This window comes from Fusarium odoratissimum (genome assembly GCF_000260195.1).
Source record: "Fusarium odoratissimum NRRL 54006 unplaced genomic scaffold supercont1.1, whole genome shotgun sequence".
In the NCBI taxonomy this organism is placed as follows: Eukaryota; Fungi; Ascomycota; class Sordariomycetes; order Hypocreales; family Nectriaceae; genus Fusarium; species Fusarium odoratissimum.
In genome coordinates, this window is record NW_022158687.1 from 239,088 (window position 1) to 262,902 (window position 23,815).

Consider the following 23,815-nt stretch of genomic DNA (forward strand, 5'->3'; position numbering starts at 1 on the left):
TCTGCCTCGCCGTCTCGTATTGCGACCAATTGTTGGTGGTAAGCTCGTTCCCGATGCCTGTCGAAATTCGTGTTGCTTTATGATCTGACATTGTCTTGAAGCATTGCAACTTCATGACCGGCAGTTTCTACTATGAGAAGATGTTATGCAGAAATTTGCTTTGTCTCAGATATATGGGAGATGACTTGTGAGTCACTGCGAAGAGTTACAGTATTGTGAGGTTTGCTGGCGTTAGTTTGTTATCCTGGCCATGTGAAATTGATAGAAAAATGTTCATTTTCGTGACGCATATGCATCTTCATTCATAACCAACACACCCAACTGCCGGACCAACGGCTCCTAAAGTCTCAATCCACGCTCCCATACAACAAACATATCGTACAACACCTATCATACAGCCAACACAACGCTAATCCTAGTTCCCCCATCGGTTCCTGTCTACTCTAGCCTTCTCGTCCTTCTCAAAATCACCATTAGCATAGACCCAACCACCAGCAACGCAGTTCGCGGCCCCCAATCCAATAGCCGTGCCACGCACGACCCCTCGGACCGAGAACCGACCACGGAAAGGCTGACGTCGTCGCAGAGCCAACAGCACGTAAAGTCCCGACCAGGCAGCGGTTAGACCAGCACTGCCGGTTGGATAGCCGGACAGGTTGAGGTAGGACGAGAACAGAAGCGGAGGTGTGAAGATGAAGAGGGGCAGGGATGGGGGCCGCGCGTGTAGAGCGGTGATGAGGGTTGCTAGAAGAGATGGAGGGAGAGATGCAGCTGTTTTGTTGTCAGTATATAACTTGTTTTCTTGAGTCACAAGGGCATTTTCAATGATACTGGGAAGTGTGAATGGTAAGTGTGAGGGAGTGAGTGACTTACTGCCCCAATCGTTGAGATAGTCAAAAACAGACTTTGATTTAACCGCCGCTACTGGATATACATTCGCCATTTTTGCGAATTATATGTAAGTGAGAAATGTAACAGTTGCAATTGGCGCTTAGCGATAAGCTTAGAGTCGTGATGCAAAAGATTTGGAGCTCTTCTGCTACCCCGGTCAATTTGTGACGTCGTGCATGATGACTAAGGCACCTCAACTCCAACTTCTACCTAGAATGCAAGGTCACATGTCTCCTCCTCCAACAGCAACGACACGAGGAGAGTCAGCATGCAATGCAGTGGACAAGTCATCTTTTCCCCGTACCAACAGACGCATAAACGCTAATTCCGGTTCGTGATTTCTATTATTATTCTTATTCCCCTAGCTCTGGGGCCGAAACGTTTCGGTTTGGGCTCTAGCTCTTGCGCTCCGCCACAGTATCATCACCCGAAACAGGTAGGTCATATCGAACATCAGAGATCAAAACATTCGATATTCATAGCTTGTGTACGCCTTGCCATCAGAAGGAATGACGGTCCGTCCAAGCGTTGTGTTCTATGTAAGTGTAATAAACATGAAATTGGGTTGTTAAACAATGCCTCTAACAAAAGAAAGAAAAGGAACAGTATTAAAACGGGGTATAATGAGAAGTGAAAAAAGTTTAATCATACACTTTCCGTCATGATGTCGTTAAGATATTCCCGAGTCAGCCTTACCCCAGGGCTAGCGTCCGCTGTGATAGTATCGCGGATCATGGGTGTGAGCGCTCTGGTCATACTCGCCGCCCCAGGCTTCATTGGAGTAGCCCTGCGAGTATCCTGATGCATCCCACTGTTGGTAGTTTGTGTCATAGGCTTGCATGTTGTACTGGTCTCCCGAGGGTCCAGCCGTGGCATAGCCTCCAGCGCTCTGATCAGCGCTCGAGAGCAAGTTGAGGTCGAAGCCATCTTCAGGGCTGAGCTGTGAGAAGTCGAACTGGCTCAGAACACCCCCTGCTTCCTCTCCCGAGGTGACTATTCGAGACGAGTGTCCGTGATGCTTGCTAGAGCGCTTGGAAGAGCTGCCCCCTCGTCGGGAGCTTGAGCTCGATGGACTGTCGCCGTCGTTGGACTTGCGAGGACTACTCTTCTTCTTGGAAGACTTGGAGCCGGAGCGTGTGTACTCGCAGCGGAGACCATTGCTCCGACATCGTTCGCAGCCATTCTTGTCTCCACTGCACTTGAGCTATACAGGATATTGTCAGCAAATAAGCTCTAAGCGAAAAGGGCGAGCAAAGATCTTGGCGTTAGAAAGCCTTGTTGGGCTAGCCAATGCTTCTGCAGACGTACCTTCTTCTCATGACAGCGATCGCATGCCTGGTGGGAACTGGAGCGGGCCGTGACAGGGTCGAAGCCATTGCGAACGCTCTGGACCTCATCCGTCTCAGGATCGTACTTCCAAGTACCAAACATGGCTATTGCTATTTCTGATAACGGACAAGTATAAGTGAGCGAGTCCTAGGTGGCCCATAGAACGATTGGCGAGAAGGGATAAGAGAGGTGGTAATAGGCAACTGAATTTTGCAACTGATTGATATCGGCTCAAGTGTAGATATGCTTGGATGGAACTTGTGTGTCTTGATCTTTATTTTCTGCCTGAATGGAAAGCATCTCGTGGCGTTTTTAAACCCCGAGGCACCTGGTATAAGAACGTCCGTGGACAAGGTAGAGGTCTTATAGGCAACAACGGACTCGATCCAATCCAATCCAACAGAGTGTTGTAGTGAGCGAGCCCATTATCGCGGACCCCATTTTCCACTGTGGGCATGAGGTATCGTGCCGAGCCGCACTGCCAGGCTCCCGTCCATGGGATGTGATACCTTTTGGGTCGGTTTGGTTTAGGTAAAGGGCAGTTGGTCGAGCGCACCCCTGTCTCCGATCTATATGATGCTCCGGGTCTCCGTCTAAGTGGTGTCCCTTGCACGACACACACCGCACTAGTCATGCCGGCTCCTTCAGGAGCAGTTTTTGCATAGGTGACGTATTTTTTGAGTGCGTTGATTACGTTGTTCCTCTATTTTAGAATCTAGGCTGCCTGATTTTACTGAGTTGTTTAGTTCCGTAGCGTTCTTTTGGTGGTTTATCTCTCGTGTGAGGTTATGTAATGCAGGGAGTCGAAGTGACCCGGTCTACCTTAGTTGAGTTCAGGTGGAAACTCGTGAGATCCCTGCGATATGAGTGGTCCAACTCCACCTGTGCCTGGAGGAGGAGGCTAAGAAGGCTGGAGTAATTCCTACGAGCATATCCGTCGAATAAGAGAAACATGTGTGCGACGATGTTCAAACCCTGTGTGGCTGTGTCTGCGTCTGCCCTGGAAACAAGAGTTCTAGAGTCCAGCCTGTATATATTGATAGTATGAATAGTGTAGCACTGCATGCAGGGCCCCCAATTCCTCCATTGGGCGCTTATCGATTGCCACGTTCAAGGCTATGTATCCTCTTTTCCCACAACCCAATGCCAGTAAGAATCCCATTTTGCTGTCTGCCGGGTGCCTTGCATCCTTTGATCTACAACATATGATGTAAAACAGCTACAGTTGCTCCAACTGAGCAATTGTCTGTTGGTTGTTGGTTGCTAGTCCCGGCCGTGGGGAAAGGCAACGCCGCAATTTTAGGCAAAAGCCTCCACAGTCGGCAGCGAACCGACAAGCGAACCCTTGAACGTCATAACATTAACCCCAATCGAGACTACAATATGGTATTATCATGCCATAAAGACACCGAGGCTTGACTCACTGCCCCTCTAGCCGGACTTTTTATCAGGTGCATCACAAGGTTATTTAGACACAACGACGAAATTACAACAAAATACGATTTAAAGTGGTTGCATGAGGTTTTCAGGGAGGGCACGGTGAGTCGATGTCAACGGTGATGGGGGTGGCAGAGCTACGTACTGTACTGGACAGCAGTTGTGAGTGATAATATAGAAGATTGACATGATACTCCAGTATCAGCCTTGTACGGCACGGCATGTTACATGAGTGGTGGGTTTTACGTGTGATGGTTTGAATTTAGGCAGACTGTGGAGGCTGAGGCTGTCATTCTTGGAGTCCCCTCATCACTGCAGTATCATGGGACTTGACGATGCAGGCCTCAGAGTATATTTTCTCGTATATTTGTGTTTTTCTATCCAAAACTACTCTTACACTCGCCGATATCATCATATTCATCCGTGTCTTACTGCTCACCCTTCAACCATCAATCTCCACAAAATGTCTCCTCTACCACCTTCAATCTTCACATCTGGCGCCCGCGCCAATTGTGAGGTTGCCCACTTCACCCGATCTACATCCTTCTTGACATCATGATACGCCGGTAGTCAAGCTGCCCAGCGCACCTGCTTTACCTCCCTGATCTCGAGATATTCTGCGTATTCTAGAAGATCACCCATCGGAACATGGCTGTCAAGCTTCTGCACCGTCCCGTTATTCCAGTGCACTAGAACCTTGGCATACCGCTTGTCGGGTGCCAAGAAGGCCACGATGCGATCACATGATGCTCGGGGGTTAACTGAAATGGTAAACGAAAAACTGTTTTCGCATCGCATTCCATTCCTTGTGTTGTCATATACCTCAAAGATAGGCCTGCCCTTGCGGTTATATCTGTGGGGCGGATGCGAACGGCTTTGACTGGTAGCATGCACGTCGGACATATGTCCATAGTTATCGTGGCTATGGGAGATACCTGTCGGATGGGGGCAACATCTGCAAGTACATTTCGTGGGGTCCGGAGTTTGATACTGTCCTTGCATGTCGAGGGGCATGATGTAAGTACCATAGGTTGAACCTCGCTTGATTTTTGGTGCCCGACCACTGTTGAGCATTGTGTTGATCTCCTCCTGTGGCGAACGATCCCGCCCTCTGTCAGAGCGAGGGCGTCGTCGGTCATTGCTCGCACGGCGCTCTCTGTTCAAATGAGAGTAATCGTCCAATACTGGGCAAGAAGCTGAGCCCCTTCTCGGGCGCAGGTTCTGATCTCTCCTGGGATGATGATGTTGTTGTTCCCACCTCATATCGTAAGGCATTTCGAATTCGCCAGACCTGCGTGAGTACGAGTCAGAAGTTCGACTACTTGAGGACCTGCTGTTGCGACGCCGGTCATAGTCACTGTAAGCACCATGGTTCGAACAGACGGAGTTTCGCTTCCTAGCTGCCGCAGCGTCAAGATCGTAACGTTGTGATGAGTACGACATGTTGGGCTTTGATTCGGTATACAGACCTGATTTAAGTCACGGTTTGGTTTGAGGTGAATTGGCTCTGTGATTTGCGTGGAAGACTGAGTCTGTGAGTGTAGAAAAGGTTCGTGAAAGTACCTTATTTAAAGAAATATGTAGTCGATTGACGAGTCCATCATGGCGACCTTGAAGGTCGGCCCATAGGGTCAACCTTGGAAGTGAACATAGCTTCGACTGAACAATAATCGAGAACATCGACTCTACTTTGTGCAATTCGTATTGAGAACATCGAGTACTCTTTGTCCATCAATTCCCGTCTTTCAACATAATGTTCACTCGAACAATGTTCAAAGATATGCTCATGGTTGTTCAGCATAACTCGTCGAGTCGTTCCGCTTTCATCAAAGAAACCAGTCAAAGGTTTCAGTTACACAGGTTCCGGGCTTCCGCAAGGTCATATGTGCTGAGGCTGTTCAGGCCTGGGCAACTAGGCCTTTTGAGAGAAAATAGAAACGGGTCTTTCACGTTTACGCGGGTCCCAAGATGGCAGGTCGATTTTGTTTGATTAAACCAAATCCTAAATGGAAGCAATGGGAAGTCGGAAGAATGAATGGCGCAATGAGGCTCGGGGACGCAACGGAGGCCGACTTATGAAAATTAGGGGCACAACCTGAGATAAAGTCCCATAAAATTCGAGATAAGCCAATGGTCTTGTCTCATGTCGTTTGCGGGCAGCTTCCCCACAGTGGCCAAAGGGGGCTAAGGGTGCGGCAAAAGCCACAAGGTGGAGGCCACTCTCCAAAAGGCCAGCAAAGACATGTTCATTCCATTTCATCCCGCACTCTAATCTTTGCAACCATCTTCATACTCTATTCTCATCAACCTCCAAATCCTTTGGCCTTGCCATTTTCTCTTTCCTTACTTCTTCTCTTCAATCCTTACCGGTGTTTTCAGCTCATTAATCAAGATGGCTCTCTCTCCTCAGATGTAAGTGGTCCTCCACGCGACAGCTTGTCGCGCAGATTATCTGGTGGCGCAAAGAAGAGAATGCTGACATTTGCGATAGCACCAACCTGATCATCATCCTGGGCATGATGCAGGTGTCGAAGCGCGTCCCCTTCGATGATCCCTTCGTGCTCAACGTTGTTCGCGCCGTCTACCTCGCCAGCAACGTCATCATTGCTGCTCTCTACTTCTACACCCAGCTGAAGATCAACAAGAAGAAGGGTACGATAACCTCTCTCCTGAGGCAATTTGAAGCATCGCAATGCTAACATGAGCTTTCATAGACCTCACAACTCTCAAGTATGTCGAGCCCGCCCCCATGGGCTCCACTGAGGAGGGCAAGCTCGTGACCACCACCATCCACGCCTACGATAACCAGCAGATCCGCACCGCTTTCCGTGGCCAGGCTATGGGTATCGCCATGATGGCCTTCATGCACATCTACATGAAGTACACCAACCCTCTCCTCATCCAGAGCATCATCCCCCTCAAGAGCGCCTTCGAGAACAACATGGTCAAGATCCACATCTTTGGCCAGCCTGCCGCCGGTGACCTCAAGCGTCCCTTCAAGCAGCCCCAGGGTTTCATGAGCGCCATGCAGGGTGGCCCCGCCCAGAGCGACAAGAAGGCCGTCGAGGCTGCTGAGCGCGCTGGCCGTGGTGGTGCCAAGGAGGAGTAAGCTAGGACTTCTGAAACGAATTCCAGCTTTGGAGGATAGCGTGGACCGTAAGCTAGGGTTGTGATAGACCTTGGTTGTACTATAATACAGGTGTCATGGCTCGCAAAAGTATTTGCTTGTGGCGAATGTCAGATTCAAGGAACTGGGGCATATTGAGCAATTTCTTGAAATGATATCTAATGTAGAAAATCATGAAGATTATTACGAGGACTTGGGGATTATAACCTCAAAAGCCATGTACATTTTGGTGAATGTTGAAAGTTTGCGTAGGCTGCAGTCACGTTTTCTCGTGTAAATTGGTGCCATAATTCAGATTTCTAGATCGCGACAATCCGCCCCTCCGCCACCCATCGCCGTCATCGAGGACCCTGAGTCAAACTTCTCTCTTGACGACTGCAATCGCCCTTTTCTCTCTAACTTCGTCTTTTTCACTTGTATTGTGATTTCGTGGCGAAGCCAGCTGTCTTTCTCTTCGCATTGTTCTTTTGGTATTTGATCTCCACTCCGATCGCTCATCATGGAACGGCCGTCTACACCACCTCGGGCAACAAAGCCTGCACCCACAATCACTCCGCCGACCCCAGAAGTTACGAAGCGCATAGTATGTAAAGTCCCGGAGTAAATATGTCTATTCTCTAGAGATACTGACCTGTATCTAGGAAGAGAACCGACTCCGCGCAAAGGCGATCCGAGACCAGCGTGAAGCCGAACAACGAGCGACCGGCACCGCACCCGAAATCCCCAAGAGCTCCGGAGGCTTTGTACCAACAGAAGACGTTTACATCTCGAAAACTGCCGACGGAAAGCGACCGTACAGCTCTATCTCTACAGCAGATGCTTCTAAGGGAACAAATCGAGATGGACGTAACAAAGGCGATGAGGAGGCGTTGCGGCCGGCGCGCAAGTTCACAAAGTTCGTCGATTACAACATGAGCGCCATGACAGATACGAAGGGTGGTTTCTTATCGACGGAAGATGATCCGCATAACTATGCTCTGGGCGGCAAGAAGCCTGGACAATCTGAGGATGACCAGCGACCGAAGCACATGAGCGTTCAAGAGTGGGAGAGATTGCAGCTGATACGGAACTTGAAGAGGCTCAAGGCAGGTCCTTTCGAGCCTGGGCTGAGCGTGCTTGCGGACGACGAGACACGAAAGAAGTGCCAGGATTGCAAGAGCTTGGAGATCGACTTTGTCTGGGAAGAGGTCTTCCATATCTGCGTTTGCAACAAGTGCAAGGAGAAATATCCAGAGAAGTACTCGTTGTTGACCAAGACTGAGTGCAAGGAGGATTATCTGCTTACAGACCGTGAGTTGTTCCACTCAAGTTTTCGGGCTGTCATCGCTAACATGAAATAGCCGAGCTACGAGACCCTGAGTTATTACCACATCTCTCAAAACCAAACCCTCACAAATCCCATTGGCACGACATGATGCTCTTCCTTCGATGCCAAGTAGAAGAATACGCGATCAAGACGAAGTGGGGGTCATCAGAGGCTTTAGACGCAGAGTATGAGCGACGAGAGACACAAAAGAAAGCTCGCAAGGAAGCCAAGTTCAAAGAGAAGCTACTTGATCTGAAGAAAAAGACACGAACGGATGCTTTTCGCAGACAGGCTGGCAATTTGAGCAAGTCGGGTGCCAGCAAGTTTGGTGATGCAATAGGAGGTGGGCGGCATGTCCATGAATGGGGAAGAACGGTTGAGAATGAGGATGGGATGACGGTCAAGACATGTGTTGATTGTGGTATGGAGGTTGAAGAGCTAGAATTTTGATGCCATCATATTATCGTTTGAGCCTTGGGTTTGGAGTTGGGAGTTATGACGATGCGAGCACTTTGGTAGGCCTAACCAGGCTCAAGGATCATCAGGCATAGAATCAACTAAACTTTGCTGTGATTGGTATATCAAACAAGAGCTTGATTCAGGAGTATACTGGTGTTGGGTAACGAATTCAATCTTCGTCACAATGTTCCACCGTCCTGCATCCAATTAAGGACTCCTTAGGATTAACTTTACAAAAACCAGCGCTAAAATAAGACACAAACAAAGGCATTGTTTGCCATCAAATTTTGCTTTTGATAGGAGCTGAAATTCCCTGTTGATTATCGGTCCCTGTATCGGTGATCCGCACCCTTAGCCAGGGGTTCCAAGTTGATGCCTGACAGCCTCACATCCATTTCCAAAGTCAAGCTTGTTCAACGCTGATTGGCCAAAATCTCAGCGGCAAAGCGTCAATACAGAGGATAGCACCAACTAGCAGCGTGGAGGTACAGGGCACCACACAGGACAACACAACAGACAGACACACCCGACCTCAAAGTACCCGACCAAGACTGGCAAGCTTGGTTTCTTAGCAGCACACGACCCGACGCTCAATTTTTTTTACTTTCTATCGACAGAAAGCAAACCACGATATCCCGATTCGACGTCTATTCAGATAGTCCAGAACCGAATCTTCACCGAGACGACAACACGTGCCAAGGCTCGTTGTATCTTTCGCGCAGGAGCTTCCAAGTTCCAACATCTGGCCTCGTCACATCACATCACGCTCCATCAACCGCACCGAGCTTGTCCGACTTTGAAACCGGCACTCGCTCGCCTCCATCGCCATATCTCCCAAACCGACTCGAATCTCCATGCACCCGCCCAATTGATAGAGGCGCGCCGCGATGGGCCCTAATGCTGGCAACGGCGTGGGCGGCCTGGAGATGGGGCCTATGATGCAGGGCAATGGCTCCAACATCCCCCAGGCCACCGAGTACACCCTCCAGGGCGTCATGCGATTCCTGCAGACAGAATGGCACAGACATGAGCGCGATAGGAACTCGTGGGAGATTGAGAAGCAGGAGATGAAGGGCCGCATCGCCAACCTTGAGGGTCAGGCGCGGAGGGCGGATGCCACCCAACGCGTGCTGAGGAAATATGTGACTATGCTGGAGCGAAAGGTCAAGGAGCAGACGGCTCAGCTTCAGGGGCAGGAAGCCGTTGATGCAGAGACGGCGGCTAAGAATGATCGGGCTGCTAAGATACAAGAGAAGCTGAGATGTGAGCAATGCCCCTTTTTGTCGACTTTTTAATACTAACATTGTTCCAGCTACTTTGGAGGATATGCCCGTACCCGGTGTCGATGGCGTTAACTATGAGAAGCTCGACAGAGGTGACGAGGAAGCTCAACGACAAGATCTCAAGACGTTCCTTGACCAATGCCAATCCGAATTTATGTACCTTATGATTACCCCCGCGAACCCGCAGCCACCTCGAGAATCCCCCCCGCTACCGATCATGGAGGATCTGCGGGAAGTCGAGGCGTTTGGCATGCCAGCTCCCCAGCAGCAGTTCCAGCTACCAACACGAAATGCTCAGAATCACGCTCAAGAAATGAACTCGAGGGTATCTCAGCAGAATCATGCGCCTCATGGTCAAAACCAGCAGCAGCACTTTGGCCAGAAGCAAGAACACCAGCCTCAGCCAATGGTGCGGTCCGAGCATCCACCCGTCATGTATCAAAACTCTAATGACTGGCCCGCACCTGTGTCAGTAACATCCCGACCGGTTGAAGATCACATGTCACAAGCAAACCATGCGGCAGAAGTGCTAGGCGGAATGGATGATTCCGCTGAACTTAGAGAGAAACACTCTGCACAACCTGAGAACGATGGATGGGAGTTCCCTGAGGGCACATTCCCTGAACCTGGAAACTCCCAGCCCAATTCTCAACCTAACCGCCCTGATACCGATGCTTTCCCTACCGCTGATAACCTCCCTAAGTCGCCAAGCAGACGAGACAGCTCCCACCGACGAAAAGGCTCTATGTCTAGAAGACGAAGTGCCGATCATGAGCTAGCTTTGGCTGCCCAAAAAGCTGAGAGTGGTAATTTCAAGCTCAGATTTGGACTCCGAGGTCATCTCGACACTGTTCGCACAATAATTTTCTCTGGAGGCGGTAGCCCAGGCGAGCCAGAAATCTGTACTGGAGGAGATGACGGTATGATCAAGCGCTTCCACATTCCTCGATTAGACGGTCACCCTGGTGGTCTTGCGCACACAGCGTCAGACCTTGATGTTACAGCCAACTTTACGCACCGTGGTCACTCAGGAGCAATTCTGTGTTTGACATCGTGGTCACCCTCGCCGAATTTCTCAACTGGAGGTCGCGCACAAGGCGACGGCTGGATATTCTCCGGCGGCCAAGATGCGACCATTCGAGTTTGGGAGCGTGGAAGAGTCGATCCTAAGGCGACTCTTGAAGGACATACTGATGCTGTCTGGGCTATCTGTGTTCTACCAGCAACTCTTGGTCAAATATTCGGAAGCTCAAGTCCTTACGGTAGCACGGATCGAATTTTGGTTGTTTCGGGTGCTGCAGACGGCAGTGTTCGTTTGTGGTCAGTGAGCGCACCTCCTCAGCTGAGCTCACCACAACCTGGAACGAACCGAGCCATGACCGGTCGCGGAGGTAGAGTCCGTGGTAACTCGATGAGCTCCGGCAGTGGATTCTCCAATACTCCCCAACCTACTATCGCCTCCAACTCGCCCTTCAACCATACACTTGTACACAACATCTCGAGGTCTGACGGCTCCACCGCCAGTCCGACGTGCATCACACCTCTGGGTACCACTGGAGAGTCGTTCGTTGTCTCGTACTCAGATGCCGCCATTATCGTTTATGATACCCGAACCGCTGAACAAATCGGCAACATGGACAGCCTTGAAACATATGATCAGTCTAACAAGACCAGTGTCAACGCTGTTGTGGCGACGACAATCGGTCTTGATCAGGCTAATCAGAACCACAGTGGTAGCATAGGTGAGGAAGATGCTAGCGCAGGTGCTACTGGAGGTGGACGATCAATGGCTGGCTCAGGTGTTGAGGGGACTATCATTTCTGGCCACGAAGACCGCTTCATCCGGTTCTTCGATGCCAACAGCGGTAAGTTTCTTATCTTACGAGTAATGACAAACACTAACAATCTCTCAGGTCAATGTACATATAACATGATTGCTCACCCCGATGCCATCTCCAGCCTTTCCCTCAGCCCCGACGGTCGTGAACTCGTCAGCGCCGGTCATGACGCCTCACTCCGCTTCTGGAGTCTTGAGAAGCGTACCTGCACGCAAGAAGTAACAAGCCACCGCGTGATGCGGGGCGAAGGCATCTGCGCCTGTGTATGGAGTCAAGATGGTAAGTGGGTAGTCAGCGCTGGCGGCGACGGCGTGGTAAAGGTGTTTGCACGATAATGGTGGTAGATGCTTTACATGTATGTATGTCATGATATGGAGGAACTTCTTTTTTAACGGTACGGATGGTGCATTGTTGCTTGGTGGACCATGATATTGTAGCAGTTGGATTGGGGAGCTCAGCAACGAGACGGGAAACCCAAGTGTCATAGTATCTGTACGTGTTGGTCCTGGAGGAGGGTGATTTCGCTTATTTATACTACTCGTCGATACCCGGCATTTAGTGGTGGCTTATCTTTACTTCTAGTATCATCACGGAGTGTATTCATAGTAAGATATTCTTGATGGCAAAAAGATCAGGTAGCTAACTAGCTAGTGATCTAACGTAATGAATGGGTGATGAGAAAAATGCAAAAAAGAAGACCTGCGTATCGCAGGTGGCTGGATCTCTCCCGCCGGGAATTGAACCCGGGTCTCAAGCGTGACAAGCTTGCATACTGACCACTATACTACGGAAGACACTTTCCTAAACAGGCTTAGCCTGCTGTAGTGAGAGGGGTTATACTGAGGATGACGATAATACAGTATATCAAGTCAACTTCCAATTAGACAGTAGCCCATGCCTGTCTTGATGAGTCGTTGAACCTGTGCTGCCAGTATTTTAGACGCTCAGAGCTATCTGAGGCAGGCAAATACTGTAGTGGGGTGTCTTTTTTACTTTACATACCTTCGGTTTTGTAAACGTCGTGCTGATTGTGACTTTCGACCTTACGGTCTAGGGTATGCAGTCTCCGTCAAGCATGATAGCTTATGCCATGAGCTGTAACCATTAACTTGTAAATTTTTGACGAGGTACCAATGAGCCTTTGGTTTCAGTTGACTTTTGGTGGGACTTGAGTTTAGTAAATTTCATCCAAACGCAGGGTTTCCGCCATCAAGCGAGTAGCAACAAGGATACGCAATCGCTCAACTACTCTACAAGGGCTGTGCATCAAACATCATTCACAAGTAATTAAGAACTCTGTTTATTTGCTATTAGGCATTAAGAGCTTGTCCATGTTATCTGTGTGAGTTACATTGAGATCAGCCTGAGAACATTGAAGTCAACTCTATTCTTCCCTTCTGCCACTGAGACTTGGTGAAACTTCCCAATCAGGAAAGTATTCAAACATTGACCAGGTTCCCCGGATCATGGATCACCTGACGTCAAAGCCGATGGACCTCGGCATCTTCATTGAACTTATACAGCAGCTTCCAAATTGCTGACATTCAGAAATGAGAACTTTAGACTCATAAACATTTTCAAAATGTCGACATATGAAACAGCTCAAGATCAGTTCATCACTGTAGATGGCATCAAGTTCGCCTACAGGCGCTTCGGCGCGAAACAAGGCGTACCCCTCACATTGTGTATGCACTTTAGGTGAGTTCTCTTCAATTGTGAGCTACGGGCAGAAACTGACGATATTAGGGGAACAATGGACCATTGGGATCCAGCTCTTATAAACCCCATCGCGGCCAAACGCCCCATCATCACCATTGACAACGCAGGCGTAGGGCGCTCTGAGGGCGAAGTCCCCAAGCAATACAAGCAATGGGCACAATACTACATCAACGTCCTCCGTGCACTCGGCGTCAACAAGACTGATGTGATGGGATTCTCCATGGGCGGCTGTGTCGCTCAGCTCGTCGCCCTCAACGGAAAGGATCTTGTCCGCCGTCTCATCCTCTGCGGAACTATGCCCAGCACAGGCGAAGGTGTAGTACCAGCGCCTTCTCTGAAAGCATTCAATGCCCTCAATGCTGCCAAGACAGAGGAAGAGCACAAGGAAGCTTTCTTGATGAGCATGTTCAACACTTCCGATAAGAGCAGAGCCGCGGGTGACGCTGCTTGGAAGAGAATCACGAATGCACGAAAGGATAGAACTGATCATGTTGACCCTGCGAATGCTCGTCGGCAGGGAATTGCTTTTGCAAAGTTTATGGATCCGAAGCAGGCTAAGGATGCGTCTTATGATCGGTTGGAGGAGCTTCGTATCCCTGTTCTGATTGCAAATGGTAAGTCGAGTGGGTGTCAAAGTTGCAAAGCACTAACACAAGAGTAGGAAGCGAGGATCTTCTGCTGCCTACAGAGAACAGCATTGTGATATGGAAGAAGTTGAAGAATGCCCAAGCGCAACTACACTTGTACCCTGATTCTGGGCATGGATTCCTGTATCAATATGCGGATGACTTTTCCAAGCTGATCAATATCTTTTTGGACGATGAGCCCAAGCTATCAAGCCGGCTTTAGACAAACAGACACATATGTACGATTACCCGCGGCGGGCGTGAATAGAAGTTCGAATGAGAATATGTCTTTCGTATGTAAAGATTGTGTATATGCATCAACGCCGATCTAACTTCACCCCTGACCAAGCCTAAATAAAGAACCTAACGCCTTTTCCTCTATCCCAGACCAGCTATACTACAAAAATCCCCAAGTTTATTTCTTGCACTTGCACTTAGGATCAAACACCACAGGGCAATCACAGCAGACATCATCCTTGGACCAAGTGATATGAGCGCCCCAGTTGTAGACCTGGTTGAGGGTGTTGTACTCAGAGTACGCCTTTTTGACCTTTCCAGTCTCAGGGTTCAAGAACACCATGTCGATACCGTTGCCGCGACCACGACGAGTTCCCTTGGGAACCTCGAAGTCGCCCTTCCAGTAGAAGGTGAAAGAGTTGCAGCCGTAGGCGATGGGTCCTTTGATGAAGGCGCTGGGGTCGTTGGTCTTTTCAGTGTTGCCTTCGATGAGTTCCTTGCGATTCTTGTAGATGGGAGGAAAGTCATCGTTCTGAAACTGTTAGCCTGATAGGTGCGATGGAAAGGTGAGGATATGTTTACCTTGGCGTACTTGTTAATCTTGGAGGATGATGAAGTCCACCAGATGGACTGGGAGTAAAACTTGACGTCCTCCTCGAAAATAGTCTTGGCCAACGCTCCACCATCGGTGATACCAGAGAAAGTCGAGACGTATTTGTTGACTATAGACTCAAGCTTGCTCTTCGAAATGCACTTTGTACTCTGCGTAGCCGCCTTCTTGCCTCCGGTATTGGTAGCACCCGAGCTGGAAGCCTGCTTCTGCCCAACAGGCTGATACTTGTTCGTCTCAGGATGGTCATAATTTCCTCCGTAAGCGTTATATCCACCCTTGGGAATACCAGCGGCAGGAAGAAAACCGTCAGCCCTGCGGTGGATGTTTTTAGCTGTAGTTGAGATGGCACAAGCCAGGATAGAGAGAGCGAGATAAGCCTTCATTTTGTATGATGAACCACAGCTTTTATTTTAAAGAGAGTGGAATTGATCTAAAAAGATCAGGAGTTTCAAGTTTGTGGAGTGGTGGTTAAAGAGAGACTGAGACATGGCATCCGCAAACGGGAGGACCTCGTCATCTTATACCCTTGTGACCGTCAAGTCGATCACTCGTGGAAAACTCAAATCATATTGAGGATTGACATGTAAGTTTGAGCTATTGTTGCTCTAGATTTGCGTGCCTTTGATGGTGGCCGTGGCAAAATTCCAGTTGTTCCTGGACTAGACTCGATGCAGCGGATGTGGAATTGAACTTAAGGGGCTGGTTGAAGATACTGAATATCATGTAGAGTAGAAAGGAAGCAATATATATGATATAGTTAGAAGGAGTTTGTGTAGCTGCGTTCGTAGACTGAATTGTGCTGTGTTGTAGAATGTCTCACCTCCCTCACAAGTGGTTCATCTGAGACTATTCCCGTATCTTCAACATCTGAGACAAAGACTTGACACAACCAAAGGCGTTCCTGTGGCGCAACCTAACCACAAGCCATTCGAATACTTACACACCAAGAGACTGGTGATCTTTGTAAGTGTACGCCTACAATAGTTGGCCCAGGGACTTCGGAATGTTGTCTCCTATCGCCAACCCCGACCCCAGCACGTATCCGGCACATGATACGACGTCTGTGGCCCTTCGATTTCTTCTAGTCTCAGTGCTAACTGTTTTCCCTACAATTGCTTGAGTCGTCTATTGTGTTTCGAGATCTTGATCGTCACTGGGCGTGTTTCCTCGTTCCGAAACCCTGGGCGACTGTGGAAGCGCGCACAATAGTGGTGTCGTTTGGCGCCAAGGATTTCTAATAATGCTTTTATGTGGATAGTCTGGTGGTGACTTACTTCATGTGGCGGGAGAGGGTATCCTGTTGATGTCTTATTAGGGGCTTCAGCCAAATAGCCACGGCGTTGGCCAACCGTCTCTCATCAGCTTTCCTTAATTGCTTCATGGCTCCATGGATGTCCTTAATCAGGCATGTCATGTGAGGTCATGAAATGTTATTACAATACCCTGAAGACCGCCACACGCTGCTTCCACTTTACTAAGCATCCTGGGGTTTCAGTCGAGAGCACAAGTTTGGTACCAATTACAATCTTGATTTTCTCATCATAGAATTCTACCAAAACTGAAGTCTTGGAAATCCTTCAAGACGAAACTTGGTATGAGTCAGTGGGAAACATTCCCTCGCCTAGTGAGCAAATCTGAAGTCCAAACGCTGCTGACCCTCATCCGTAGTGTTGAGGATATAATCCTGCTGTTGCTCCTTTGTCAAAGCATTCCATCTCGCATCGCGGACCTTGTTCCTCCAGACATAGAACGCCTTGACGATATAGAATAAGACGATATTTGCAGATGTGATGCCAAGAATGACCCTGTTACCTCGTCTGTACAGGGGCTGATCGTCTTCGCGGAAGATGTTAGATGCAGCAATGTTACCAGTCTGGACGAACATATTGTACAGGGCAGCGCTGATAGCCCTCGTGCGCACACTATTACTGTTCTTGGCGTTCCAACCGACGAGAATAGCATGGCAGTACGGGTAACTCAGAAGACCTGTGATGAGAGCGTATCGAACCCAAGGGGATATATCGCCAGGAAGGACGACGAGGGCGAGAACCCATGGGAAGATCCAGATGTTGGAGAGGGATGATAGCATGCCTCGTTCTTTGACCCGCTCGGAAAGCCAGGTGATGATGAGTAAGTTGACAGCGTAGAGGAACTGAGATGGAATAGCCAGAAGATTGGCTTCGAAGACGGAAAAGCCGATTTGACGTAGGATAAAGGAGAGATAGGTGTTGAAGGGAGCGGGAGGGATGTACACCATGAGGCCGATGATGTAGAGCGGCCACTGCTCCCAGTCCTTGACGGCTTTCCAGAGCTTGGAGAGATTGACAGCTTCTCTGTGAAAGGTGTCAGTCCATGAGCATAGTTGGTGCCTCGGAGGTAGCGTACCTGTTGTTCATATCACCCTTGCTAGGATCATCACGAAGGAGTCGGTTCACCATGATGTACTCTTCACGTTCATTGAACCAACCATTCTTACCACGGAACCAACTCTTGGTCTGGCAGGGACCGGGAGGCATGAGAACCCAAGAGAAGAGACCGATGATGAAAGTGCCAATAGCTTCAAGGAGGAATCTAAGAGCCATGTGAGCTTGAGATTCCCAAGTTGACAAGCATTAGTACTTACAGCCATCGCCAACCGCCCCAGCCGAGGACGCCTCGCATCTGAAGGATACCAGCTGCGAGAAGAGAGCCTAGAATGTTGCTAGTGCTCAGGGCAGTCCAGAAGAAAGCCAGTCTGATGGGTAGCTCATTGGACTTGTAGAAGTAAGTGAGCCAAAGAACAATATCACTATCTCTGTTAGTCGCTATTATCATGCCGGGGTGCGGATGACTTACGGAATGAATCCACCCATCAAAAGACCCAGAAGAGCCTTGATAGCAAAATAAGCACCCCTACTGTGCAGCGCAGCTTGTGAACCCGCAACAAGTGACCAACTGCAGATGAGAAACGGGATCCATCTATCGGCACCAAGTTTCTTGCTAATTAAGCCACTGGGGAGTTCAGCTGAGAGGAAGGACACAAGGAAGATCTAAATGGTCAGTCGAAGTGCCGAGCTGAGCAGGGGTAGACCTACAGTTTGGCCGTAGTTGAAATCATTAGTGTTCATGCCCACTTCGGGCAACTAAAAGAAACTATTAGTCAAGACTTCACCCCAGATTCATCGGGGAATTAACTTACCATGTTGTCGGAAATAGCACGGTTGATGTTTCGTCGGTGGAAGTCTAGGGACAGGAACATGACCCATGCCCAGAGACAGATGCGGAAGTCAATCTAGAGACAAGCGCATGTTAGTCAACTGGCTTCCAGAAGGCCATATAATGATAGTAGTATAAGTCTCTTGCGGAAGAGCAAAGTACCTTTCTAACAAGCTTCTTCTCTTCCTGAGCAGTCCAAGTAAAACTTGGATCAAACCGATGTCGATTCTCGTATTGCGCATTCTCATACACTTTTCTCCAACGATCCGCGATCTCTGGATCCGAGAAGGGGTGCTCGATTGACGAATTGGCAGTCTCATCACCACTGTCAAAACGACCTTGATCCTCAGAGTCAGTCTTGCCGATGACCCCCTTGGAGTCTCCAACGGCAGCCATTTTGGATCTTAGTGGGAAGCACTAGTAACAACTGAGAGCAAGTAAGTCCTCGGAGAAAGAGAATAAGAGATAGGGCCGCGGAGATGTCGAACATGATGTGATGTTGTGTGGTGCAGGGCTGGACTTATAAAGGCTGGCATCTCCCCTACCAAGTCCAATTCTTTTAGAAATTGATCTAACACTCTACAGTACTGCCCCCATGCTGCCTGGGATGCCTCTATGAGAAGACACGGGGGTTATCAATGTCGCGATGGACTACGGAAATCACCTCAGGACTCGGCGAACGTGTGTTTCCTGGGCATGACCAGCCGGTTCAGGGTTAATCGACGCCTCCAGGATAAACTACAACGCTGGGATTCTGAATCGAGTCAGCCAAGGTATCAAGATACAGCAGCTCTTGTTAAACCTGGGGGTTCGGTCCAGACCATGAGCCACAACCAAAGAACCAATAAAGACCTCTCGATAAGTCAAGAGATTTAAGCTTACAATTGGTACAAGAGATGGGGTGCTTTGGAACTAGTGATGGTCGAGTTCGGAGGTTTGTCCTATCTTATGAGAATAGAGGCATGACGTGCTCGCGATAGGGACCAATCACTGGGTGATCCGACCGAGATGCCGTGAAACGAGAATGTTTAGGCTACTTTATGGAGAAATATTCGGACTTGGCATGGTTCGGTAGTTGGAAGTGTTACGGGGCATTTGTACGGATAGTTGATATCGAGTTGCTGCGGTAGACTGTTATATAGCCATTTCCCGACGATAGAGATATTTGAGACAACTGCAACTCTTGAATTTTGAGCCACATATAATTATAATACCTACAAAACTTATTCTATAGACCTTTAGAACTTCTAAAGAGTTATGACCGATATCCGAGACATCGATACTCCGTGTCGATAACCCCGAGTGATAGTCATATTGCGTGACCCATCCCCAGGAATTGCGCCAACTCAACACCACCCCCAAGGCCTCAACCACGAGATCCGACATTGCGCAATACCATGCTATAACGCCGTGATAAATACTCGAAGATCGCCAAGTTACTCTGCATTGTCGTGTTACACTCTCCGTCCCTCTCGGCCGTTGCGTGATTTGATTCGCGTCTCACTGATCAACGCAATAGATGCGATGCTTGCGCGATGCCTTTGGATGATGACAGTGGTCGACAATTACTGTTCGTCATTGCGAGTTCTGTATTGCGGATGCATACTTCCCCGCGCTGTGAATTGTATTGGAATGGTATTTGTCAGATGAGGAGTGAGTGGTGTATATAAAGGCCGTAGAGCTCCAAGTGAACTACACATTTGACGTTAAACCCGTATCAAAGACTTAAACAATATTTGATAGCAACCATACACAATGGCTCCCTCGGCTGTTGAGACTCAGGCTCCTACAGCCGATGCACAGAAAGTAAAGCTCTACCCCGGCCATGTCGAGGGCGTTTACAAGGAGCTATCCCCCGTTGCCTACCGTCGTGAAGCCGAAGAGAAGGGTATTGACGGCCACGCTGCTGCAAAGGTATATCACCTCCTCTCTCACATATACTCCATATACTAACCCTCATTTCTCAGTACCCAAACTATCTCCCAACATGGAACAAAGACCAAGTCTACCCTCCCCTCGAGCCCTTCGAGCACTACGAACACGGCAAGGACGCAGACCCAACATTCCCCAACCTCCTCAAGTCCACCACAAAGACCTCCCACCTCACCCCCACAATCGGCACTGAGATCGAAGGCGTCCAACTGAGCAGTCTCTCCGACGCCGGCAAAGACGAACTAGCTCGCTACGTCGCCGAGCGCAAAGTCGTCGCCTTCCGCAACCAAGACTTCGCCGACCTCCCCATCTCCGAAGCCTTAAAGTTCGGTGGTTACTTCGGCCGCCATCACATTCATCCTACGTCTGGTTCGCCAGAGGGTCATCCTGAGATCCATCTCGTGCATAGAAGCGCGGGTGATAAGTCGTACGAGGAGTTCTTCAAGACGCGCGTGAGCTCTGTGGCGTGGCATTCTGATATTACGTATGAGCAGCAGCCGCCTGGAACGACGTTTCTTTATGTCCTTGATAACCCCGACACTGGTGGTGACACCCTTTTTGCGAATACTGTTGAGGCGTATAACAGATTGTCGCCGACGTTTCAGAAGTTGTTGCATGGACTCAAGGCGACTCATTCTGGGATTGAGCAGGTCAATGCTAGTGTGAAGAAGGGAAGTATTAAGAGACGTGAACCAGTTGTTAATGAGCATCCTATTGTGCGAACACACCCTGTTACCGGGGAGAAGTCGCTCTTTGTCAACCCTCAGTGTAAGTCATCTCATGCAAGACTTGGAGAAACAAGCTAACGGCTACAAGTCACACGAAGCATCGTTGGTCTCAAGAAGGAAGAGTCTGATGCTATTCTCAACTTCTTGTATGAGCACATCGCATGGGGCGCTGACTTCCATGCTCGTGTGAGATGGCAGGAGAAGACTGTTGTTGTTTGGGATAATAGATCAGTTCAGCATACTGCTATTCTTGACTGGCACTCTGGTCAGCGACGACATCTTGCTCGCATCACACCACAGGCTGAGAGGCCTTATGAGACCCCTTTTGAGGGTTAGGCCTAAGATTGGATAACAGAGAAATAACAGGTGAGATAGTGTCTCTAGGGCAAAGATCCCAGAAGACGAGCCAAGAATACAAGTCATAACTGCATATCCAACCAAGCTTCATTATCATACTTGTCACACAAGCAACTTTGCGTGTCAATAGTTTCATTGATATTCCAACATGACTCATCTGGTAACTTATTCTAACCAGCCACCATGTTCATAAAATACTTCGTTTCTCATCCAACGCCGCACATGATATTCCCAAGCAACATAAACCGCCCTCTCTATCTATGCATAAACCTCAATTCATAGTACTCCAAACCTGATGCCCAAGCATTGTCGTCAATAGCCCAATTCCGTACTTGCCAGCGCCTTCGTTCTCCTGAAAAACCTCCAGTCCAAGCCAGCAGACCGCTGACAGCTCGACTACATTCAGCACAGAGCTGATGTATGTCGCTGTGGTAGGGAGTCTTGTTTGTCGGCTTGTTTCGCCTGTTTCTCGCAATGCAATGATGCCTACTGCTGATAACAATGCGAGCTGGACTTCTCGTCCAAAAGGCATGGAAACTGCTACAGTGAGACCCCAGAAAACGAGCATCACAGCCAGAGCGGTGAATTCAACACCAAAGTTGTCGAACTGAGGTCTACCAGTAGACGCGCGAGTTTCTGAACCCCGTCTAAGTGCGGAGCCTCCTGAAGACCCATCAGGATAGCTTTGTTCCTTTCCCAAGGTAAAGCTCTGACTCAGGAGGTCAGCCAACCCATTAGCCTCGTCATTACTGTGTTGAGGCGCAAAGAAACTGGGCGGCTTGAACGAAACTTCACGTTCGTCATCCTCATTCTCATCCCTCTTCTTAGCCGCGCCTCGAAAGAAAATACTCTCCTGCTGTGCCGGCTTGGTTCTGATAATTGGCGCGTTAGGAGGGTTTCGTATACGCTGGGATGGATTCGTCGGTGCAGGAGGGACCTTGTACCAAAACGGGCTTGTTTCGGCGCTCACGGGTGCCTCTCCGAACGACTTTCGGGGTCCATTGGAAGAGGGCGTATCCTGGAAAGCTCGGTATGGCGACTGAGATTGAGTCTGAGATTCGGTTGGTGTCCAATCCATCTCGTCCGAGTATCCAAGGTCTTGTGTCTTTCGAGGTGTGATGTTGAGAGCGTTGAATTGAGTACGAGTGCTTCCAGGGGCTTTAAAAGAACTACCAGGGGGCAGTGGTGGTGGTGAAAATGTCCTGATAGGTGACGGATTGAACCGATCTGGCTGAGGTGTTGCCGTAGGGGAGTCTAAAGCTTCATTCAACAATTCGGAGAAGGTCTTTGGTTCCTCTCTCTTTTCTCGAGTAATCTTAGGTTGCTTCGGGGGTGAAAACGTCGTGTTTGAGGTGCCAAAAAGGGGTGTGGCATCGACTTTGATAGACCTTTTTGCGGCAGAATATATCTGAACATATTAGCACCGTTTTTGAAGGTGTAACTTCCTCGGACAACTTACCATGACCATAACAACTGACATAACCAAGTGCGCGCTAAGTTGGGCGTTCCGGGATTGAGCCTGTCCTCCGTCCATCTCCAGCACCCGGCGGAATAGGAAGCGAAAAAAGACGATCAGCCCCTGAAAAGCATACCACTGCGTGAAACCCAGGAGATGTCTTGTGAAGCCTCGGCTGACTTGTACGAACTGAGGATTCCACCATGCCGATAGTATACTCGCGACAACGGCACTGTTGATGAGAGTATCTGCTGGAGGAAGAAATGCCACAGCCAAGCCCAGACCCTTCACAGCCAGCGTCGACCAACTCATATCGTCCGGATCGTACATTCCCACATCTTCATGTTCCAACGCCAAAGTGACTGCTCTGAGATGCCACAGCACCTGCATCGCCAATCCTCCCCACCACAACCCTTTGCCTAGGCTATCAACCCAGTCTAGAGCGCCCTTCTTTTCTGGTGAGATCCTTCTCCCTCTGCTCTTCTCCATCATCCGTCGAAGATGGTCCGTTTTAGCCGTATATCCCGCCCTTCGTATCTGACCATCGACCCTGTCGGCGCATTCGTCACAAACTTGAGGATATCGTTCCTCCAACCCCTTTCGGAATCTGTAGTAATTTCGCTCGAGCTCGGGGTAGTCGGGGTGATTCGTATCGTCGGGCAGGTACTGCGCTAGAGATGACGTAAATAGTCGCTGATTTTTCAGACATGTTGCGCAAAAGATGCTATCTTTTGGGGAGGATGGAGATGAATGTCGAGGAACAGCGTATTGGGTTGCGGGAGCTTCACGCTCGGTGGCTACTGGAGGATCCGTAATCTCTCCATTCTAATCTTCATCAGTAACTGCATTAAAACATGGACGTGATCATCATACTTCATCGAGGTAGTTTGTCGCATCGCATGATAGGCATAGGAACTGCCGCGTGATGCCGTCATATTTTGTATTGGACCTCTTCCCGCAATAAAAGCAGGTCAAATATCTGGTCCCTCGCAGGCGCGGCATAGTTCCAAGACCATCTCCCTACGAAAAACAGGAAGGGGATGAGAACAATGGTGATGTGGATAAACGTTCTAACGAGCGTGTTGTTGATCAACGTAAAAAACAAAATCAAGGATGATGACGGTTGTTTGGGAGTTTCTGCCGGGCGGTCGGGAGATTTTTAGAGGCTCAGGAACCCTTGCAGCGGGGCTGCAGTTACAGACCCCTGCCCTACGATGGGAGCTACTGGTCTGGAACCTACCTTACCTCACGCAGGTATCTTTCACATGAATAGTAAGGTGTG

General features: G+C 49.3%; 11 protein-coding genes and 1 non-coding gene across 13 annotated transcripts; 5 read left to right on the forward strand and 7 right to left on the reverse strand.

Annotated features, from left to right (window-relative positions):
- Nucleotides 1-100: 100 nt before the first annotated feature.
- Nucleotides 101-1,118, reverse strand: FOIG_00105 (uncharacterized protein). 2 transcript variants are annotated; one of them, XM_031196104.1, is made up of 2 exons: nucleotides 874-1,118; nucleotides 101-771 (listed from the first exon to the last, which is right to left on the reverse strand). In XM_031196104.1, exons 1-2 carry the CDS (start codon nucleotides 941-943, stop codon nucleotides 416-418), a joined length of 426 nt encoding a protein of 141 aa, XP_031071871.1. In that variant the 5' UTR covers nucleotides 944-1,118; the 3' UTR covers nucleotides 101-415. The 2 variants fall into 2 exon arrangements, with proteins under 2 accessions (XP_031071871.1, XP_031071870.1); XM_031196103.1 differs by having other exon boundaries at nucleotides 212-1,036.
- A 27-nt stretch (nucleotides 1,119-1,145) lies between these two features.
- On the reverse strand, nucleotides 1,146-2,984 carry FOIG_00106 (uncharacterized protein). The gene is made up of 2 exons (XM_031196105.1): nucleotides 2,200-2,984; nucleotides 1,146-2,095 (listed from the first exon to the last, which is right to left on the reverse strand). Exons 1-2 carry the CDS (start codon nucleotides 2,320-2,322, stop codon nucleotides 1,595-1,597), a joined length of 624 nt encoding a protein of 207 aa, XP_031071872.1. The 5' UTR covers nucleotides 2,323-2,984; the 3' UTR covers nucleotides 1,146-1,594.
- Nucleotides 2,985-3,975: 991 nt separating this feature from the next.
- On the reverse strand, nucleotides 3,976-5,713 carry FOIG_00107 (uncharacterized protein). The gene has a single exon (XM_031196106.1). The coding sequence runs from the start codon at nucleotides 5,098-5,100 to the stop codon at nucleotides 4,228-4,230; it is 873 nt and encodes a 290-aa protein (XP_031071873.1). The 5' UTR covers nucleotides 5,101-5,713; the 3' UTR covers nucleotides 3,976-4,227.
- Nucleotides 5,714-5,812: 99 nt separating this feature from the next.
- FOIG_00108 (uncharacterized protein) lies at nucleotides 5,813-7,017 on the forward strand. The gene is made up of 3 exons (XM_031196107.1): nucleotides 5,813-6,069; nucleotides 6,149-6,309; nucleotides 6,372-7,017. The coding sequence occupies exons 1-3, from the start codon at nucleotides 6,050-6,052 to the stop codon at nucleotides 6,764-6,766; spliced, it is 576 nt and encodes a 191-aa protein (XP_031071874.1). The 5' UTR covers nucleotides 5,813-6,049; the 3' UTR covers nucleotides 6,767-7,017.
- A 74-nt stretch (nucleotides 7,018-7,091) lies between these two features.
- On the forward strand, nucleotides 7,092-8,847 carry FOIG_00109 (DNA-repair protein complementing XP-A cells). Its single transcript, XM_031196108.1, has 3 exons — nucleotides 7,092-7,367; nucleotides 7,426-8,074; nucleotides 8,125-8,847. The coding sequence occupies exons 1-3, from the start codon at nucleotides 7,284-7,286 to the stop codon at nucleotides 8,538-8,540; spliced, it is 1,149 nt and encodes a 382-aa protein (XP_031071875.1). The 5' UTR covers nucleotides 7,092-7,283; the 3' UTR covers nucleotides 8,541-8,847.
- A 92-nt stretch (nucleotides 8,848-8,939) lies between these two features.
- FOIG_00110 (striatin Pro11) lies at nucleotides 8,940-12,391 on the forward strand. Its single transcript, XM_031196109.1, has 3 exons — nucleotides 8,940-9,812; nucleotides 9,862-11,697; nucleotides 11,746-12,391. The coding sequence occupies exons 1-3, from the start codon at nucleotides 9,437-9,439 to the stop codon at nucleotides 12,003-12,005; spliced, it is 2,472 nt and encodes an 823-aa protein (XP_031071876.1). The 5' UTR covers nucleotides 8,940-9,436; the 3' UTR covers nucleotides 12,006-12,391.
- Nucleotide 12,392: 1 nt separating this feature from the next.
- FOIG_00111 lies at nucleotides 12,393-12,464 on the reverse strand. Its single transcript has one exon. It is a non-coding gene; the product is annotated as a tRNA-Asp (tRNA).
- Nucleotides 12,465-13,168: 704 nt separating this feature from the next.
- Nucleotides 13,169-14,401, forward strand: FOIG_00112 (uncharacterized protein). The gene is made up of 3 exons (XM_031196110.1): nucleotides 13,169-13,368; nucleotides 13,417-14,003; nucleotides 14,051-14,401. The coding sequence occupies exons 1-3, from the start codon at nucleotides 13,253-13,255 to the stop codon at nucleotides 14,236-14,238; spliced, it is 891 nt and encodes a 296-aa protein (XP_031071877.1). The 5' UTR covers nucleotides 13,169-13,252; the 3' UTR covers nucleotides 14,239-14,401.
- Nucleotides 14,276-15,394, reverse strand: FOIG_00113 (uncharacterized protein). The gene is made up of 2 exons (XM_031196111.1): nucleotides 14,835-15,394; nucleotides 14,276-14,784 (listed from the first exon to the last, which is right to left on the reverse strand). Exons 1-2 carry the CDS (start codon nucleotides 15,246-15,248, stop codon nucleotides 14,431-14,433), a joined length of 768 nt encoding a protein of 255 aa, XP_031071878.1. The 5' UTR covers nucleotides 15,249-15,394; the 3' UTR covers nucleotides 14,276-14,430.
- Nucleotides 15,395-16,486: 1,092 nt separating this feature from the next.
- Nucleotides 16,487-18,525, reverse strand: FOIG_00114 (uncharacterized protein; the record flags this gene model as incomplete). The annotated part of the gene is made up of 7 exons (XM_031196112.1): nucleotides 18,223-18,525; nucleotides 18,044-18,136; nucleotides 17,940-17,987; nucleotides 17,701-17,894; nucleotides 17,489-17,653; nucleotides 17,251-17,436; nucleotides 16,487-17,198 (listed from the first exon to the last, which is right to left on the reverse strand). The coding sequence occupies exons 1-7, from the start codon at nucleotides 18,454-18,456 to the stop codon at nucleotides 16,487-16,489; spliced, it is 1,632 nt and encodes a 543-aa protein (XP_031071879.1). The 5' UTR covers nucleotides 18,457-18,525.
- A 1,024-nt stretch (nucleotides 18,526-19,549) lies between these two features.
- On the forward strand, nucleotides 19,550-21,175 carry FOIG_00115 (taurine dioxygenase). The gene is made up of 3 exons (XM_031196113.1): nucleotides 19,550-19,974; nucleotides 20,028-20,760; nucleotides 20,809-21,175. Exons 1-3 carry the CDS (start codon nucleotides 19,816-19,818, stop codon nucleotides 21,054-21,056), a joined length of 1,140 nt encoding a protein of 379 aa, XP_031071880.1. The 5' UTR covers nucleotides 19,550-19,815; the 3' UTR covers nucleotides 21,057-21,175.
- Nucleotides 21,162-23,653, reverse strand: FOIG_00116 (uncharacterized protein). The gene is made up of 3 exons (XM_031196114.1): nucleotides 23,407-23,653; nucleotides 22,537-23,358; nucleotides 21,162-22,485 (listed from the first exon to the last, which is right to left on the reverse strand). Exons 1-3 carry the CDS (start codon nucleotides 23,533-23,535, stop codon nucleotides 21,349-21,351), a joined length of 2,088 nt encoding a protein of 695 aa, XP_031071881.1. The 5' UTR covers nucleotides 23,536-23,653; the 3' UTR covers nucleotides 21,162-21,348.
- Nucleotides 23,654-23,815: the final 162 nt, after the last annotated feature.